The sequence below is a fragment of the Bombyx mandarina genome, chromosome 06, assembly GCF_030267445.1.
Source record: "Bombyx mandarina strain Sakado chromosome 06, ASM3026744v2".
Taxonomy (NCBI): domain Eukaryota; kingdom Metazoa; phylum Arthropoda; class Insecta; order Lepidoptera; family Bombycidae; genus Bombyx; species Bombyx mandarina.
This window is the reverse complement of record NC_143213.1, coordinates 418,647-435,092: the sequence shown is the minus strand read 5'-3', so window position 1 is coordinate 435,092 and position 16,446 is coordinate 418,647. Positions and strand designations below refer to the sequence as shown.

At 38.3% G+C, this 16,446-nt stretch overlaps 1 protein-coding gene across 2 annotated transcripts; it reads right to left on the bottom strand.

Annotated features, from left to right (window-relative positions):
- Positions 1-287: 287 nt before the first annotated feature.
- On the bottom strand, positions 288-16,216 carry SCRB11 (scavenger receptor class B member 1-like). 2 transcript variants are annotated; one of them, XM_028185944.2, is made up of 11 exons: positions 16,024-16,216; positions 11,945-12,037; positions 11,078-11,172; positions 10,366-10,529; positions 8,977-9,124; positions 8,036-8,236; positions 6,836-6,960; positions 5,084-5,337; positions 4,774-4,892; positions 2,434-2,559; positions 288-1,671 (listed from the first exon to the last, which is right to left on the bottom strand). In XM_028185944.2, exons 2-11 carry the CDS (start codon positions 11,994-11,996, stop codon positions 1,447-1,449), a joined length of 1,509 nt encoding a protein of 502 aa, XP_028041745.2. In that variant the 5' UTR covers positions 11,997-12,037; positions 16,024-16,216; the 3' UTR covers positions 288-1,446. The 2 variants fall into 2 exon arrangements, with proteins under 2 accessions (XP_028041745.2, XP_028041746.2); XM_028185945.2 differs by lacking the exons at positions 11,078-11,172; positions 16,024-16,216.
- Between the last annotated feature and the right edge of the window lie 230 nt (positions 16,217-16,446).

The window sequence follows — 16,446 nt, the reverse complement described above, 5'->3', positions numbered from 1 at the left end:
CGCCAGTCCCCAGACCGACATGTGAGGGGGACCCGAAACACTTAGAGGGCCAGGGCTTGGGCAAAATCTGCCTCCCTGGCCCTGGCTCGACGGCGGCGGGCCTGTGCGTCTCTCATGCGGCCCCGCCGCCTCCTTCTGCGAGATGGTGCACTCGCAGAAGTTGAGCATCACCTTCTACAACTCGTCGTCACCGAGCATCGATGCCATAACATTCAGCAACAACAAGTCGTTTCCTATTTTTACAGAGAGGCTACTGGGTAATTTTTGCACTAAATAAAACAAAAATATCCATAAATAATTGTTTATTTCAAGCATACTTAGGTTTGTACTCTAACAATAAATTAACGATATCCTATACTTTAAAAAACCTTACAAATAAACCTATGAGTATATTATAAATTAACTGAAATATCTACGGCTGACCGTGGTTGGCAATGGTAGAGCGAAACCTCAACTTGGATACTTGTGACTACTCATGCAGCACAGAATGATGCTGAGTAGAACAGGAGGGAGAGAGGGAAAGGGATGTAACAAATTTCAAACTTGTAGAAACAAAAATACGGATGGTAGGGTTTATTCTGTATTCGCCTCTTTCTGCAGCTGCTAAGCGCAGTGTGTGTAAGCCCCTATGAGAACACTCTTTGTGTGTGCATTAGTATGTAGCGATACAACGGTGTTCGAATCCTGCCGGGAGATATGCACCAATTTTCCTAATGAAATACGTACTTAACAAATGTTCACGATTGACTTCCACGGTGAAGGAATAACATCGTATAGTAAAAATCAAACCCGAAATTGCGTATTTGCGTATTTACTGGCGGTAGGACGTCTTATCAGTCCGCACAGATAGGTACCACCACCCTGCCTATTTCTGCCGTGACGCAGTAATGCGTTTCTATGGGCTCCGATAACCATTTAACACAAAGTGGGCCGTGAGCTCGTCCTCTCATCTAAGCAATCAAAAAAAACTCTTAAGACTCGGACTTCATGTTTCAAGGGGATACTGTCTACAATAACAGATAACTACTTGACACATTGGGTTTAACTTGAGCTTGTCCGCACACCTATTAAATTGGGGTCAATACTCTAGAAAGACAAATTCCATATCAACCGCTTTCTAGTTTGAAGTAGCTGTGGGCGAAGGGTGTTGGGACGAATATGTTTACGTTTCAAGTCTTCGTTATTTACCAAGAATGAAACACATGAGTTAGTTGGATCATATGGATGGATCTGGATTCACTGGGTTACTGTTATCACATGTTTTGATATCTGGTGCTCTAGGTCTGATTACACTAGTTGCTACTGATATGTACGTTCTTGGTCTTATTACACACGAGAAGACCGCTTACTTGAGGCACTATCTAAGGCCAGGTTTATCTCAACCAAGCTTGATTGCTCAGGTCTAACTAAAAATGACTCACACAACGTTTCTTTCGTATATTTAACTCAGGAACTTAGTAGTGGTTGTGCGCTAATTTTTCCTTGAAGCGGTGTGAACGTCTTTGGGCCTAGTTCTCTACGACGCTCCCGCCAGGCCAGCCTTCCAGAATTCATCAAAAGTAAAATGCCTAGAGAGCACGAGATTATTTCTAGAACAAGCAATATTTGCGGGCCGGTTTCGTACATTAACTTTAGAGAGTACCTCGTTTCTTCTGGTGGTTCCGGTAAGGTCTGAAAAAAAAAATGCTTTAGAAGCTGGAAGTCTTGGACTGCCATCTCGTTAACAACAGGCTACTCGTGATCAACTAGGCAAGACGACTAGCCTCCTCACTTAACCACATGTGCTCATGCTGAAACTAGTATTTATTTACAAAACTAGTATTATTATGTAGCTGCACATTTTATGAAACAAATCCACATCGTCGTGTTATGAAAAAGATGTTACAACCAATTTATTGTGTACGTAATCATTAGCAGTTAAGTCACTGATCGTAATAAAATTGCTTTTTGTTTGAACACTCCCGGAGAACGCGATGCCACGCATGCCACGCACTCGTGTTGAACACAGACTTCACACATGGATCTGCTGCTAGTGTAGTTTGAAATTGATTGGTATTTGGCAGTACGCACGTGTTAGTACGCACTGCTGTCGGTCGATAATACTTGATTAGTCATATCCATTTGTTTTTATGTCTAACAATTGACGAGTCAATGGCCACTTTAATCATACAATGTTTCAGGGGCTACTTATTTTAAAATTGTACATATGCCCGGCTTAACTATCGAAAGGGAGAGGACAGTTTGCTTTCCGTCTTCGTGTATTCCACACAAAAGTGCATCTTCTATAATTTCGGTTAACGGTTAGTGATGTTTTTGGACAATAGAACATTTATTTAGAGCAAGTAACTGAAAGCGACTTTTCGCAGACTGGTCAGTCCAATGCCGAACACTTTGGGTTTAATGTGGCGATGTTAGGCTCATGAATGTACTCACGATTTTGGCTCGCGCTATAGGCACTATTGTGTCGGAGAACAGCCGGGACTGGTGGTTAAACGTCAAGTCCGTCGTCATGATGTTGAGCTGCAGCTCAAGAGTCGTCCCTATTGTTAGACCTGCCTTCTGAAATATAGTACAGTTGATTAGCTACAATCTAAACAGGTATTATAGTGCTTGTTCACGTTGACTCGCGGGCGCGGTGGCGGGCGCAGTAACGAAATATCAAACATATGGCGTAATATACGAGTGTTCACGTACGAAACGCACGCGCGGTCTAAGTAGCGGGCAAGCTAGCGACTTGCGCGCGCGTTCCGCTCGCGACAATATCAAACGCGCGAGTTGTATGGGTATCGTTCACGTCGAACTCGCAACGTCAGGTAAGTTCAACCAGTACGAACTTGTCGCTAGAAACGATATGTCTTTCAATACAGAAGAAATAAGAATAAAGTATGAAATTCACCATACCGTTCTCTTTCTTTATTGATTTCATGCACACCGATTCTAATTGTTATCACCTCTCACTTTATGAATTTTCGGTTAAAAATAAAAGATCGTCGTGATGTTTTCAATCTCACAGTCACAATCGCGCAAACGCCTGGCGGTCAATGTGAACACGAACTCGCTACGTCTACCGCGCCCGCACCCGCCGCCGCCTCCGCGCATTCTACGTGAACAAGCACTTAGAGGTCATATTTAGAACTTCCATGGAAAGTATTGCAGTGCTTCTATGTATGTCATTTTGACAAAAACTAAAAGACAACTGACTTGACCAATTAAAATGTTAATATCAGCAATGTAGTCGAAGTCAATATCTCAGGTACTTATGAGCTTACAAAACACATAAAAAAAGTAGGCGAATCGATATATTTCTCATTTTTCTGAAGTCGATTAAAAATATGTCTTCACGAACAACTTCATCGACGAAGGAACATATCTGGAGGACAAATGTTATTCTTAATTGATACTAAGGCCAATTTCGCATTTTTTGTTGTGTAAAATTTATAAATTCGCGCGATTTGAAAAATTTACGAGGGGTGAAAGAAAGGCTCTTTGGTTTGAGCGACATTTCGCTTAAGACGCAAAATTTGTCTTTTTTAGTTAAAGGTGATTTTTAATTAAGCTTCAATTAATCAATTCAAATATATATAAAACTTTTTATTGCTAAGATGGATGAACTAGCTCACAGCCTACTTGGTGTTAAGTGGTTACTTGAGCCGATAGACATCTACAACGTAAATGCGCCACCCACCTTGAGATATAAGTTCTAAGGTCTCAGTATAGTTACAACGGCTGCCCCACCTTTCAAACCGAAACGCATTACTGCTTCACGGCAGAAATAGGCAGGGTGGTGGTATCTAGCCGTGCGGACTCACAAGATGTCCTTCCGCCACTTATTACGCAAATCATAATTTTGCGGGTTTGATTTTTATTACATGATGTTATTCCTTTACCGTGGAGGTCAATCGTGAACATTTGTTAAGTAAGTACGTATTTCATTGGAAATATTGGTACCCGCCTGCGGGATTCGAACACCGGTGCATCGCTCGATACGAATGCACCAGACGTCTTATCCTTTAGGTCACGACGACTTCTTTTTGACGGTCAGAAGTTTTTTTTGTTATGATATATTTTCCAAATTTTAAACTATTGATGGCGCTCCTTTAAAGTTGCAAAAATGTTGCTTAAATCGATTAACCTTTCACTCCTCGTTATCATATATCCGAGGTTTTCGAATAATTTACAGTTTTCTTGGTCACCACGGACAACTAAAATGCTAATCATTACATTTGAATATTGTGATAACTATCGTCTGTTTTTTTGTTTATAATAATATTTCTACAGTTTCTAACACTTGGAACACTATTATCCTGAAGAGAAAAACTCGAATCAACCACACTCTCAGACCTGAAGATACTACGAGTATAGGTTCCTACTGTGGTGAAATGAAATATACATAATATTGAGTTTGCCGATTTCAATGAATTGTTTTCTTAGCAAGCTCTATGGCCCCACGATAACCTTCTTATTATCGGTACCGAAACCGCATACCTACATTAGTTAACGTGGCCGAACCTCGTAGCCCAGGGTCATCAACGACTCGACCAAAATGTCGAATAATTGAAAAGGTAACGATAGGTTTGAAGGGTGGGGCAGCTGTTGTAACTATTCTGAGACCTTAGAACTTAAGGTCGATGGCACATTTACGTTGTAGATGTCTATGGGCTCCAGTAGCCACTTAACACCAGGTGAGCTATGAGTTGGTCCACCCATCTAAGCAATAAAAAAAAGATACAAGTTGTAGAGTGGTCAAATATAGTTCGGAAACTATGTACTTACTGGATCTACCAACAAGCTACTGTCATGAACGGCTCTGTTTGGTTTCAGGCCTTCAACTTTTTCAAGCAGTAAAGGATCAGCGTCGAGAAAATGTGATTTCGATAACGCCATTGGAAGATCTGTATTAGAAAATAATTTTATTTATATTAATCTCCCATTATGCACTTTTATTTTTATTTGCCCAATTTTATTTTAACCAATCAAAAATATATTCCAAAACATAATATAAAACCTAATTCTATGTGTGACTATCGTGGACTCGTGGACTGATATTGGTGATAATAAAACCACAAACCACACCAATACTCACGGTAAAAACAAGACGACAAATCCATAAGGCCAAAGGGGCACCATCCCTTACTATCGCATATCTTGGTGTTCTCAAATGTACTATTGCTGTACCCGTACACAAATAATTTGGCTCCCAGCTTTAGGTCCTCTTGGCTTTGGTACTTCATTTGGAAGCTTTTGCAGATTCCCAGGCGGTACAAGTTAACTGGGGTTTGTGGAGTCATCAGTGGGGGAAAAGCTGCACCTTCATATGTGTCATTAAATTCAAAATACCTGAATAGTTGAGATAAAGGCAATTAATTACAAATGTACGAAGAGGATAGGAAATTGCGTTAGTCAGTTAATTCATAAGAGATAGTACCACACTGCTTTCCTTTTCTATAAAAAATCCCGATTAACAGGTATAAAATTGAAAGGTTAACTCAGTGGTCGGTAAACTTATTAGCCAAAGAGCTAAATATGCAAATTAAAATGACATAAAAAAATTGAGAGCCAAATCTGTTTGTAAATGTAGTAAACATTTATTGCGTATTATTTATTGCATTTTAAATTTATTGCATATTATTTATTGCAATTTTAATTTTATGCATATTATTTATTGCAAATCATAAAATAAATGCTATATTGTATACTGCTTCGATTAATATATAAGTATATAATATTCGATATCAGTCAGGGGTGCTGATATTAAATAACCGTACATATTAACCGGCTTTTTCGTCTACAGCCGGATAATATTAGAGGCCGGGCAAGCCCATAGGATATTTGTGCCAGAGCCAAACTCAAGAGTTCAAAGAGCCGCACTTTGCCGACGTCTGGGTTAACCGATGCGACAAAACTATCCAAATTCCTCTATAGTTTCGGAAGGTCGTTAATCCAATGCATTTATAGCGTTCAATAGCCATCCCTTAACTCTGATGAAATCTACAGCCCTATTTTACTGTTTCCAGAGCCCTTTTTTTTTGGGATGGAAGGATTTCTGGTGTCCCAAAGGCCTTTCCAGCTTCATCGGGATTGGTGAGCGAACACGGTCTCGGTCGGGAGGTGAGTCCATATCTGATAGATATCTTCTTCAAGCGAGGCTTGCGGAGAATACTTAATGGTAGGCAGCGGCTTGGCTCTGCCCCTGAAATTGCTGACGTCCATGAGCGACGGTGACCACTTACCATCAGGTGGCCTTATACTCGTCTGCCTACAAAGCTCGCCGTAGGTATTTTGATTTAATCATTTTGTACAAAATTTTACACTCCCATTAGATGGAACTGCTGTCGAATATTTCTATCAACACCCACTTCAGAGCCCGGAATTCGCATTTGGTAAACCTCTTTGCGTTACGGACATATAAAAATAATATATCATACTATAACCCTATGGTAAGAATGGTCAGACAGTATAATGATTTGGCTAAATGTCACGGTGATCTTGATATCTTTGAATCTAGACTCAGGGGATTTGTCAGATGTGTGAAGGATATCCTATTTAACAATGGCTAGTTATCAATATTTGTAATTTCATAGCCATAGCTATGTACATTCAAATGGATTTGCTGAGTGCACATACACTATTTAGATTGCAATCCAGATTAGATCTAGGTACTACTTGTACTTACGATTTAGCTAATATGTACTGTAATTATTGTAATTTGTTTTGAGCATCAATAAAATAAAATAAAAACATTAATGACCACAAACAAAAAATCAAATCTGGTAAATATTGCTTTTCTTAGATTTCACTCGATAAAAAAAAAAAAAAAAAAACAAATAAAACTCACTTATTAACAGGATCGTTTGAATCAAACATCTTCTCTTTGCGTGTTCTCTGAACATTTAATACTTTGAATTTGTCTACTCCTTCTCTACCCATTTCAATTCTGTATTTAACATATGGATCGTACAACTGGAAAACAGGTATTAATAACATAGATTAAAATTATGTTGTTGATGTGTAGTGAAACCGGAGCTTTTTCAGTTTGGCTTTAAATGATTTTCAAGAATCAACACTCTCACTATCATCAGCTTAAGTTAGCAGGTGAGCAACAGAGGTAGCCTCAGCATAACGTGGGATGTGTTTGCAAAGTTTTTTGAATTATTTTTCTAAAGATGCATTATTTCTAAGGGTGCTCTTCCTGTAGCTTAAAGAGATTTTAAGGAACCATAATTTTTTTGTTTTATTACAATATAACTTATCATATTATACTTGATACCAATTCGTTAAGGCTGTTTCAAGTGCAGGGGCGATAACTGGAATTCGAGCTTGTTTTGGCATCTTCCTCACATAAATAAAACTAACGTGTTTGTGCACTTGTAAATCATGTGACTATGCATTTTCAGTGAGGTAGAAAGTTCGCGCTTTCACTATTCAATCGTCAAAGAACGCAATTTGTTATGCTTAATTTGATTAAATCCATAAAATAGGTCTAGCTTAGTAAAATAGATCACAGTAGTTTATTGAATTTGTCCATCCCAGTTAACATATTTGAATCCATGTTTTAAATTTCCCCAATCATTCGGTTCTGATTTGTATTGTAGGCAAAATACATAAATGCACACTAACAAAAGTACAAAGCATTTTTTTCTCTATTCTATCAGCCCAGAGACGTCCACAGCTGGACATAGGTCTCCCCCAAGCCTCGCCACAAAGATCGTAGCTGCGCTGCTTGCATCCAGCGGATCCCCGTGAACCTCAATAGGTCGTCGGTCCATGTTGTGGGCGGCCCACCCACGCTACGTCTTCCGGTATGCGGTCGCCACTGAAAAACTTTCTGGCCCCAACGGCCATCCGTTCTACGAGCAATGTGCCCTATCCACTGCCACTTATACATCGCAATTCTTTGGGCTATGTCGGTTACCATAGTTTTCTTGCGAACCTCCTAATTTCTGATTTGATCTCACAGGGAAACTCCGAGCATAACCCTCTCCATTGCTCTTTGCGTGACCTTGAGTCTTCTCATAAATCATTTCTTACAGCATACCCTTTCTAAGATTCCTATACTGTCATAGTATATCAAGCCTGGAGCAAGAGTTTTGGCTATAGACACAATAGGGTCGCGGAAACCCCAGAGGCAGCTGTGGACGTCCCTCGCCACGATCCCCTCGGTATCAACCTGATTCACCAGGATGTTATAGAGCTGTCGGACCACGAAGGGGTATGGTTCCATTAAAGTCGACACAGTCTAAAAGAGAATAATTCAACATTAATCTAAATAAATAGAAGATACTCTTAACTATTATACTAGAGTTGGTAAATAATGAACAAAAACAGTGCAAATCAGTTTCAATCTGTTATCTATATATATAAAAATGAATCGCTGTTCGTTAGTCTCGTTAAAACTCGAGAGCGGCTGGACCGATTTGGCAAATTTTGGTCTTGAATTATTTGTGGAAGTCCAGAGAAGGTTTAAAAGGTAGATAAATATGAAAATGCTTGGAATTAAATAAAAATAACAATTTTGTTGTTCCTTTGATGTGTCCCCGGTCGGACGGATTCGGATTCTTTTTGTTTGTTTTAACTTTATTTTGTACAAAAGTTTAGGTCTTTTATTTATCGATTGAGGCACTACGAAGTCTGCCGGGTCAACTAGTGATTTTATAAAACATATTATCCTTTATTCAAATAATGATTTCACTAGATAATTTTTGAATATATGTATTATGTAGTTCAACAATCGATATCAGATTAATGGTTGATGCGAAAGGCAAGAGACCGATATATGGAGTGCATAATTATGAAAGGAACTACAATTAGCCTCGTGTGGATACACGTTGATGAACAAAAGAGAGAAGTTCAACAATTGTCTTTAAAATAAAACAGAAAACTAAGGACATGAGCTAAGAGACGTCAGTAAAAAAGTTAAAATAAAAAAATCGACTATCGTATATTTTCCTGGGTACATAGAGTAAGGGGAGTACATACCAGTAAGGAGATGTTAGGCACGTTCAGCGTAATATCCTTCGGATCACCTACTGACTTTTCAGGCATGAAAACAGTTCTCAACTTCGGTGTAAACCTGATTACTGGTGCTTCAATATCAAAATCTATGTCTTCATTACTTCTGTATTCTCTGAAAATTCAATGTTCTTTTTAAATTTAATTATAAACAAGATAAACCTTATTACGTAGAAAATATTATACTACTTAATTTTCTTGTATTAAATGCTGGTAGGACGTCTTCTGAGTCCGCACGGGTAGATACTACTACTCTGCCCATTTCTGCCGTGAAACAGCAATACATTTCGGTTTGAAGCCACAATATTGTAAGAACTGAGATCTCAGAACTATTGTATCAAGGTAGGTGGCGGAATTTACGTTATACATGTCTATAGGCTCCGGTAACCATTTAACACCATGTGGATCGTATCATAGTTAGCAATAAATAAAAAAGTCAAAAAAGACATCGCATACCTATGTCTTCTGATCAGTAATCCCTATTACATATTATCTAAAATAACCTGACTTGATTTAATGTATTAAGTTATTCGTGAAAACCTCAGAAACAACTATACTAACCGCAACTACATTGTTCTAACCTTTTAATTAGCGTACAAGGTAAGCTAGTCAAGAGCTTGCAAGAAATGGTTGTCACCAGATCCAACGAAGTCAAAGAGCTTCCATTGATTTGTTCGTTAGCTAGCTCGTATCTCGTAACTCATTAGCTCCTACGAGTATGGTAATTATCGTATGTACAAAAATCTGATTTTAATCGATAAATCTAGATTTTGTGGTTCATTTTAATCCATCCATTGTAAAGCCATCGTGCATTCTGATTTTAAGTGAGCCTTTTTATTTTTATTGCTTAGATGGGTGGACGAGCTCTCAGCCCACCTGGTGTTAAGTGGTTACTGGAGACCATAGACATCTACAACGTAAATGGGCCACCCACCTCGAGATATAAGTTCTAAGATCTCAGTATAGTTACAACGGCTACCCCACCCTTCGAACCGAAACGCATTAGTGCTTCACGGCGGAAATAGGCCGGGTGGTGGTACCAACCCGTGCGGACTCCCAAGAGGTCCTACCACCAGGTTTTTACGGATGTTCCATTATAACTACTGAACCATGCATCCGATTGACTTGAAACTTGGTATCCACGTAGAAAATACATGTACTTAATGGATAGGCTAATATTTATATGAGAGTTGGACTCCCTACACCAGTTGTGAGGGCGTTAATGATGAGAATCTTTGTGGGGGTGAGAAATAATAGTGTTAATTTTAAACGGCCCAGCGAAGCGAACGGTTACAGCTAGTACCGTAATATAACTGAATGGATTTTGAGCTCTTCAAAAAAGAAGAATTCGCTTACTGGTAAACAAATGGGCCGATTTCGTTCATTTTCATCTTCTTGTCTGCTCCATCGAGGAACCTCTCGGCGTTGGTCACGTTGAAGAGGTAAACCTCCAGGAGAGCTCCTTTTAACTCCTTTTTCAAAAAATAGGAGAGCAAGCTATTCTTCGTCAATTTTAATTGCTGTGGGATAAAATACATATAATTCCTAGTGATGACGAACTCAAATACGTAATCGTAGATTTTGATAGTCACAAAGATACGATTATTTGTCTGAATGAGTCTTGAATATAGTGCTACGGTGTTGATGGAGCTTATGTACTTATGATTTGGAGAACCGTAAAAAGGGAAAAATATCAGTGTGATTTCAATCTAGGGCTTAATGACGTAGCACAGTCTCTCACTAAATAATCGTGTAAATACGTTCTAGTTTTTGGCAAAATTATAATTTTCGTTACTATTGATGGTAGGACGACTTGTGAGTCCGCACGGGTATGTACCACAACCCTGCCTATTTCTGCCGTGAAGCAGTCGTTAATGCGTTTCGGCTTGAAGGGTGGGACAGCCGTTGGAACTATACTGAGAACTTAGAACTAATATCTCAAGGTAGGTAGCGGCATTTACGTTGTAGATGTCTATGGGCTTTGGTAACCACTTAACACCAGGTAGGCCGTGAGCTCGTCCATCCACATAAAAAAAATAAACTTATTAAGTACTTTGCTTTAACTTACATATTGTGCCACCAAAAATATAGGGTCAATGAAAACAACTACTGCAGGTATAATTAGGAATGCTACACCGAAGGCGGCACTCGCCAGTATATTTCCTAAAACAAATGTAAATTAGATTATTGAGGGCTTGTTTTTAGTCCATGCTGTTTGATAGCACTTTTGTGTCTATTTCTGACATGAGCCAGTGATGGGTTTGAGTTAGAACGGGTGTGACAGTCCTTCATACAAAATACAGTTGAAACTTCGATTTAATTGTCAAAGACAGTCAAGGGTGGTAGCATTCACACTGTGTGATATCCATGAGCTTAACTGCAATCATTATTAGAAGGGGATAAAGTACGCCTTAAAGGTGTCATCACATTATTATCAACTGGTCCAGTTCAGTTCAGGTTGGTTTTTTCTTATGTATGGCAGCGAAACATGGGTGGCAACCCAAAGGAACATGCATGCCATTCAAGTTGCTGAACTGAAGATGTTGAGGTGGATGTGAGGAGTGACCAGGCTTGATAACATCCGCAACGAGTACGTGCGTGGAAGCCTTGGTGTACGGGACATCGCCGACAACATGCAGGAGAGCAGGCTGAGGTGGTATGGTCAGGTAAAAAGGAGGCCACCTGACTACGTAGGAAATTGGCACTACTGCTCGACCTCCCCGGTCAGAGACCTAGAGGTAGATCCAAGATAAGGCGGAAGGATGTAGGGCAAAAGGAAATGCAATGTTGCTGACGAGGATGTCGAAGATAGAGCGAAGTGGAGGAGTAAAATAGGAAAAACTAACCCCACCAACATTTGAGATAAATAGCTAGGAAGAGAGATAGATAGAGTGTCCACAAGTCAAGTTAATAAACACGTCAACGATCAACTTACTTCTGCTTTTCATTTTCGCTTTGATGCTGCTCCTTCGCGTTTTCACAACCATGCTTGCTAAGTTTCAATGTCAGTAAAGGGTTGTGAGATGATCTGTAAAAATTTTAAACTGTTGTGTTGTTTTAAATTTGATATTTCTATTACAATTGTTCACCATCCGAAGGGACAAATCTGTCCTCGGCTGATAGGTAAGACGCCGCGTGTAATTAGCAATAATCGTGATTCGCGATAGCTCGATTGTAATACGTACATATAAATAATGTAATGAAAATATATATGCAAAGAAAAACCTTTATTATTTAAAATTATTTAGTTTTAGAAAGGATTTTTTCAGTGTCATTCTGTAAAAAGAGAGTTCAGTTTTGTATAATTTATTAATACTGTTTACTGTTTTATTTTAAATATTAATTTTAAAAGAGATTATGTGATTTAAATGTTGTTTTCTTATTATATAACAGAGAACGCAATGAAGTCTTTAATTAATATATTTATTCATTCTGAAATACTCCATGTCATTATATATATTTAAATTATAAATTCTTATAAGGCTCACAATACACAATACAAGTTAAAAATAAGATGCACAAGAAGGAACAACAAGTCAAAAATCTGACTCGTAACATAGGCCATGCGCGCGTGACTAACATGAAAATAAATGTTATAAGTACACAATATTCCTTACAATATAATGGTGGATATATTATTTCTGTCCTATAATTGTATGTATAACGCGTGTTGCGGTGTGGTTGAGCATTTTTAATTAGCTGTTATAATGTATTTTAAGGTTTAGCTATAATTGTGTGCTACACGGTACACACACGACGGTTGTCCAACGTGAGCTAATTAGCAGGTCACGTTGGATATACAGGCAATTTTAATAGCCAATTAATATATTCAAAAGTCCACCACATCACGTTACATACAATTAATTAAAAAAAAATCTCACATTATTGTGTAGTGCTTTGGGAAAATACCGTAAGAAATCTGCGCATATGGGAACTTTCAAGACGGCCTACTTTGGGTGATATCTAGCTGACAGTAGATTTGTTATGTCACGTTTTTGATACATATTTGTATCTTGCTTTCGTTAGTTAGTTAAAATTTAGAATGTTTCCCGTATTTGGATGTATTTATTTTCAAGCTCTTGTCAAATCACCTCATTATTTTTTAACAAATACGTCAATGAATCAATTTTCAATGATTCCATCGACCTGACATCCTATGGGAGGGGTGCGTGTCTGGTTTTAATGTTAACCGCGGAATCAGGATCAGGCGTCGAGTGAGAGTGCAGGGGCGTCGTTTAGTATGTGGTCCTTTAACATCTTCAGCCCCACCCTTTAACATCTTCGGCCACCGAGTGCCACCAGGGTCCTAGAGTGAGGAACCTTCTCACAATACGCGCCATGCTATGAATGACCGGTATTGGCATCAAGCCCCTAGCTTACTTGTTGTACAACTATTGACAATGATAGTTGAATCAACACGCCACATGGCACATGGTAGTCTCGTGGATCAGGGCTAAATATTCTATCTACTCATCCTTTTCTGCCTCCAGCTTAAGCATAAGCTCCTCGTCATGTGGAATGGTGGACTCAACCAACAAAGCTCGACGCCAGACCGATCTATTGTCACGACTATTATATCTAAGTTAACGAAATAGTTATGATAAATATTTAAATTATTTTATTGTTTAATATTTAAATTATTATTAATAATATTTAAACTATTTTATTTTCATTGTTTTAATGAATGCTACTGTCAACTGGTAAATTTAATAAAATTTTCGTCGAATACTTTTTTTTTTTCAAATTATTATCCTCCATCTTAATTTCATTATTAGCAATTAACTAATTTAAGTAAATGTTTGGCATGTGACAATAAGTAGTATTACAATTTATATTGAATTGAAGATTTGTATTTGAGAATAATAATGGTTAGGTATAATAGAGTTTTTTTACCGACGAAGTTGCCCTATTACAATACTGGCCCTTTAAAAGGTTTTTTATTACACGTATGAAATAGTATAATAGAATAAAGTCTAAATTGAAGTGAGTTTCATTGAAAATTTTGGAATTCAATTTCAAATCATTTCTTCATTGATTATTGTTTTTTTTTATTGCCCTTGTAGGCAGACGAGCATACGGTCCACCTGATGGTGAGTGGTTACCGTCGCCCATGGACTTCAGCAATGCCAGGGGCAGAGCCAAGCCGCTGCATACTGCTTTATACTCTCCACAAGCCTCGTTTGAAGAAGGACATGTCATACCGCTCGGGAAACACCGTGGAGGGAGCTCATTCCATAGCCGGATGGTACGTGGCAAAAAAGACCTCTGGAAACGCACTGTGGACAGTCTCTACATTTTTATCTTTTTCATCAATATGGACACGATAAAAATGTGAATATTGATGGTAATAAGAGTTCCGTCGTGGTACCTATGGTGGTATACATTAAATGAGGTGTCACATGCGGAGTGAACATTACTAACGAACGTACGACTGGTTATTAGTTAGAAAGTTTCCGACATGAAATTTTTTATATTAACGATTATGTAGGAAAATATTGATGATGCTTGAAACTTCGGGAGATCTCAAACCCACGCGGGCTACAGAAGCTAGCGATTCCATAATCCCACGTCCACTTGATAACAACAATGAGAAGGTGAAAAAAAAATATATTTTATATATTTCATTATATATGTACGTATATTTATATGTTTATGTTATTTATGTGTGTAATTGTGTATGTTTATAGTCTGATATATTATGTATTAGTGTTTTTATTTATTATTGTAACTATTATTGTTATTGTGTACTGTATCAATAAGTAAATTGATTAGATTGTACTTTTCTACCCACCTATGTAAAGCTCACCCTCTTTAAAAACGGTTAGCTGGTAGATAACTCAATTGTTGAGTTAAGCTCGCCATTTTATAACTTTTCACAATTATTATATTTTAATAACTGTGTGTACAATAAAAAAAAGGTGTTATAACTTTTAGTACTGAATAACTTTGAATAATAATATATTTCTTAGCTTAAATTAGGAAAAAATAACTGAGAGGTTTACGAATACTAAGACACGTTTAAAAAAATGCAAAAGTACCGCTTCATTGTCCTCAAAGCGCTCTACAAAGCTGCGTCACTAGTCGCGTAATAATTTGAAATTAACAAGATATCCGTGACCAACATCAGCTAGCTTACGTCGGAATCGGTGCGAGAAATGGAATATAGACGCATTTCATTCCTACTCATATTTATTAGATGAATTAAATAAACTTATATCTACTTTTTAATTCCATGGACGGCCAAGAGGACAAATAAATCTATCCTGGATCAGCTTCGCATCCGAGTCAGGCTCTCAACAATCTGTTACCAGCTCTGATCCTCAGCTACTTCGGTCATATTGCCCGCCGACAGTCAGATAACTTGGACAAAGTGATCGTGACGGGAAAAGTAGAAGGAAAGAGACCCCGCGGCCGATTACCTAGCCGTTGCAGTTGGTGTGATCAAGTAACCGCTCTAACTGGGTTGCCAGTCGCAACCGCCATTCGAGCAGCTGAGGACCGGACGAGATGGAAACAGCTCACGAGACAGGCAACGGTCAAGTTTCAGGGACACGACCTTCAGCAATGAAGAAAGCGACGAAGAATAATATCTACTTTTATGAACTAATATTGAATATATATTTCTAACAAACTAACGTCGATATGTATTTTCAATGAAAATCAAAGATAAACAAAAAAAATTCGTGCACAAACCAGAATACAAAAAGAAAACCAGATGTTCTTATTTCTGCCGCACAACAACTAATTACCCTTGAAGTTTGAAGGGGATATCTAAACTGAATAGTTGGTTATTTCCATAAGAGGGTGCCGATACAAATGTTTAAATTTAGGTGTCTCGAGGTGAGCAGCCACACTCACAAGTGTTCACGAGTGTCTATGGGTTCTGGTAACTGCCTAACGTCAGGCGGGCCTTAAATCCACCTCAAAGAATAAAAAACTTATGTGCAGTAGACATATTTGTTAAGTTAAGTATAAATTTCGGTTACCGATAAAACAATAATTAAATATACTCACTGTGTCGATCAAATGCCAGTTATCAAATGCGAAATGCGAATTCAAATGCCCTTGGCTGTTACAACACGCTTAAAAAATACTGTAGTTAAAATGATTTATTAAGTAAAAATATTAACACTCAAACGACCCACAGCTTAATGAGTTAGTAATTCTGAGCAGTTTGTATTTATGTTTTCCTTTTAGAGTTCTGTAGACGAATACGAGACAGTGAAATCTTTTTAAATCTTAGATTCTTGAACGACGGGTCTCCGCACAACAAGGTTACACTTTTACCTGAGGGTTCTCGGTCTGGTCTCTGCGGCTCCTACAGCAAGTCAACCAGCTGCTTAAGGTTATTGACGACTTTAGAGAGTGCCTGCTATTTACGGCTTTACAATTTCTTCAAGTCGAAGCATGTACGAGTATGGTTTGGCTCTGCTCCTG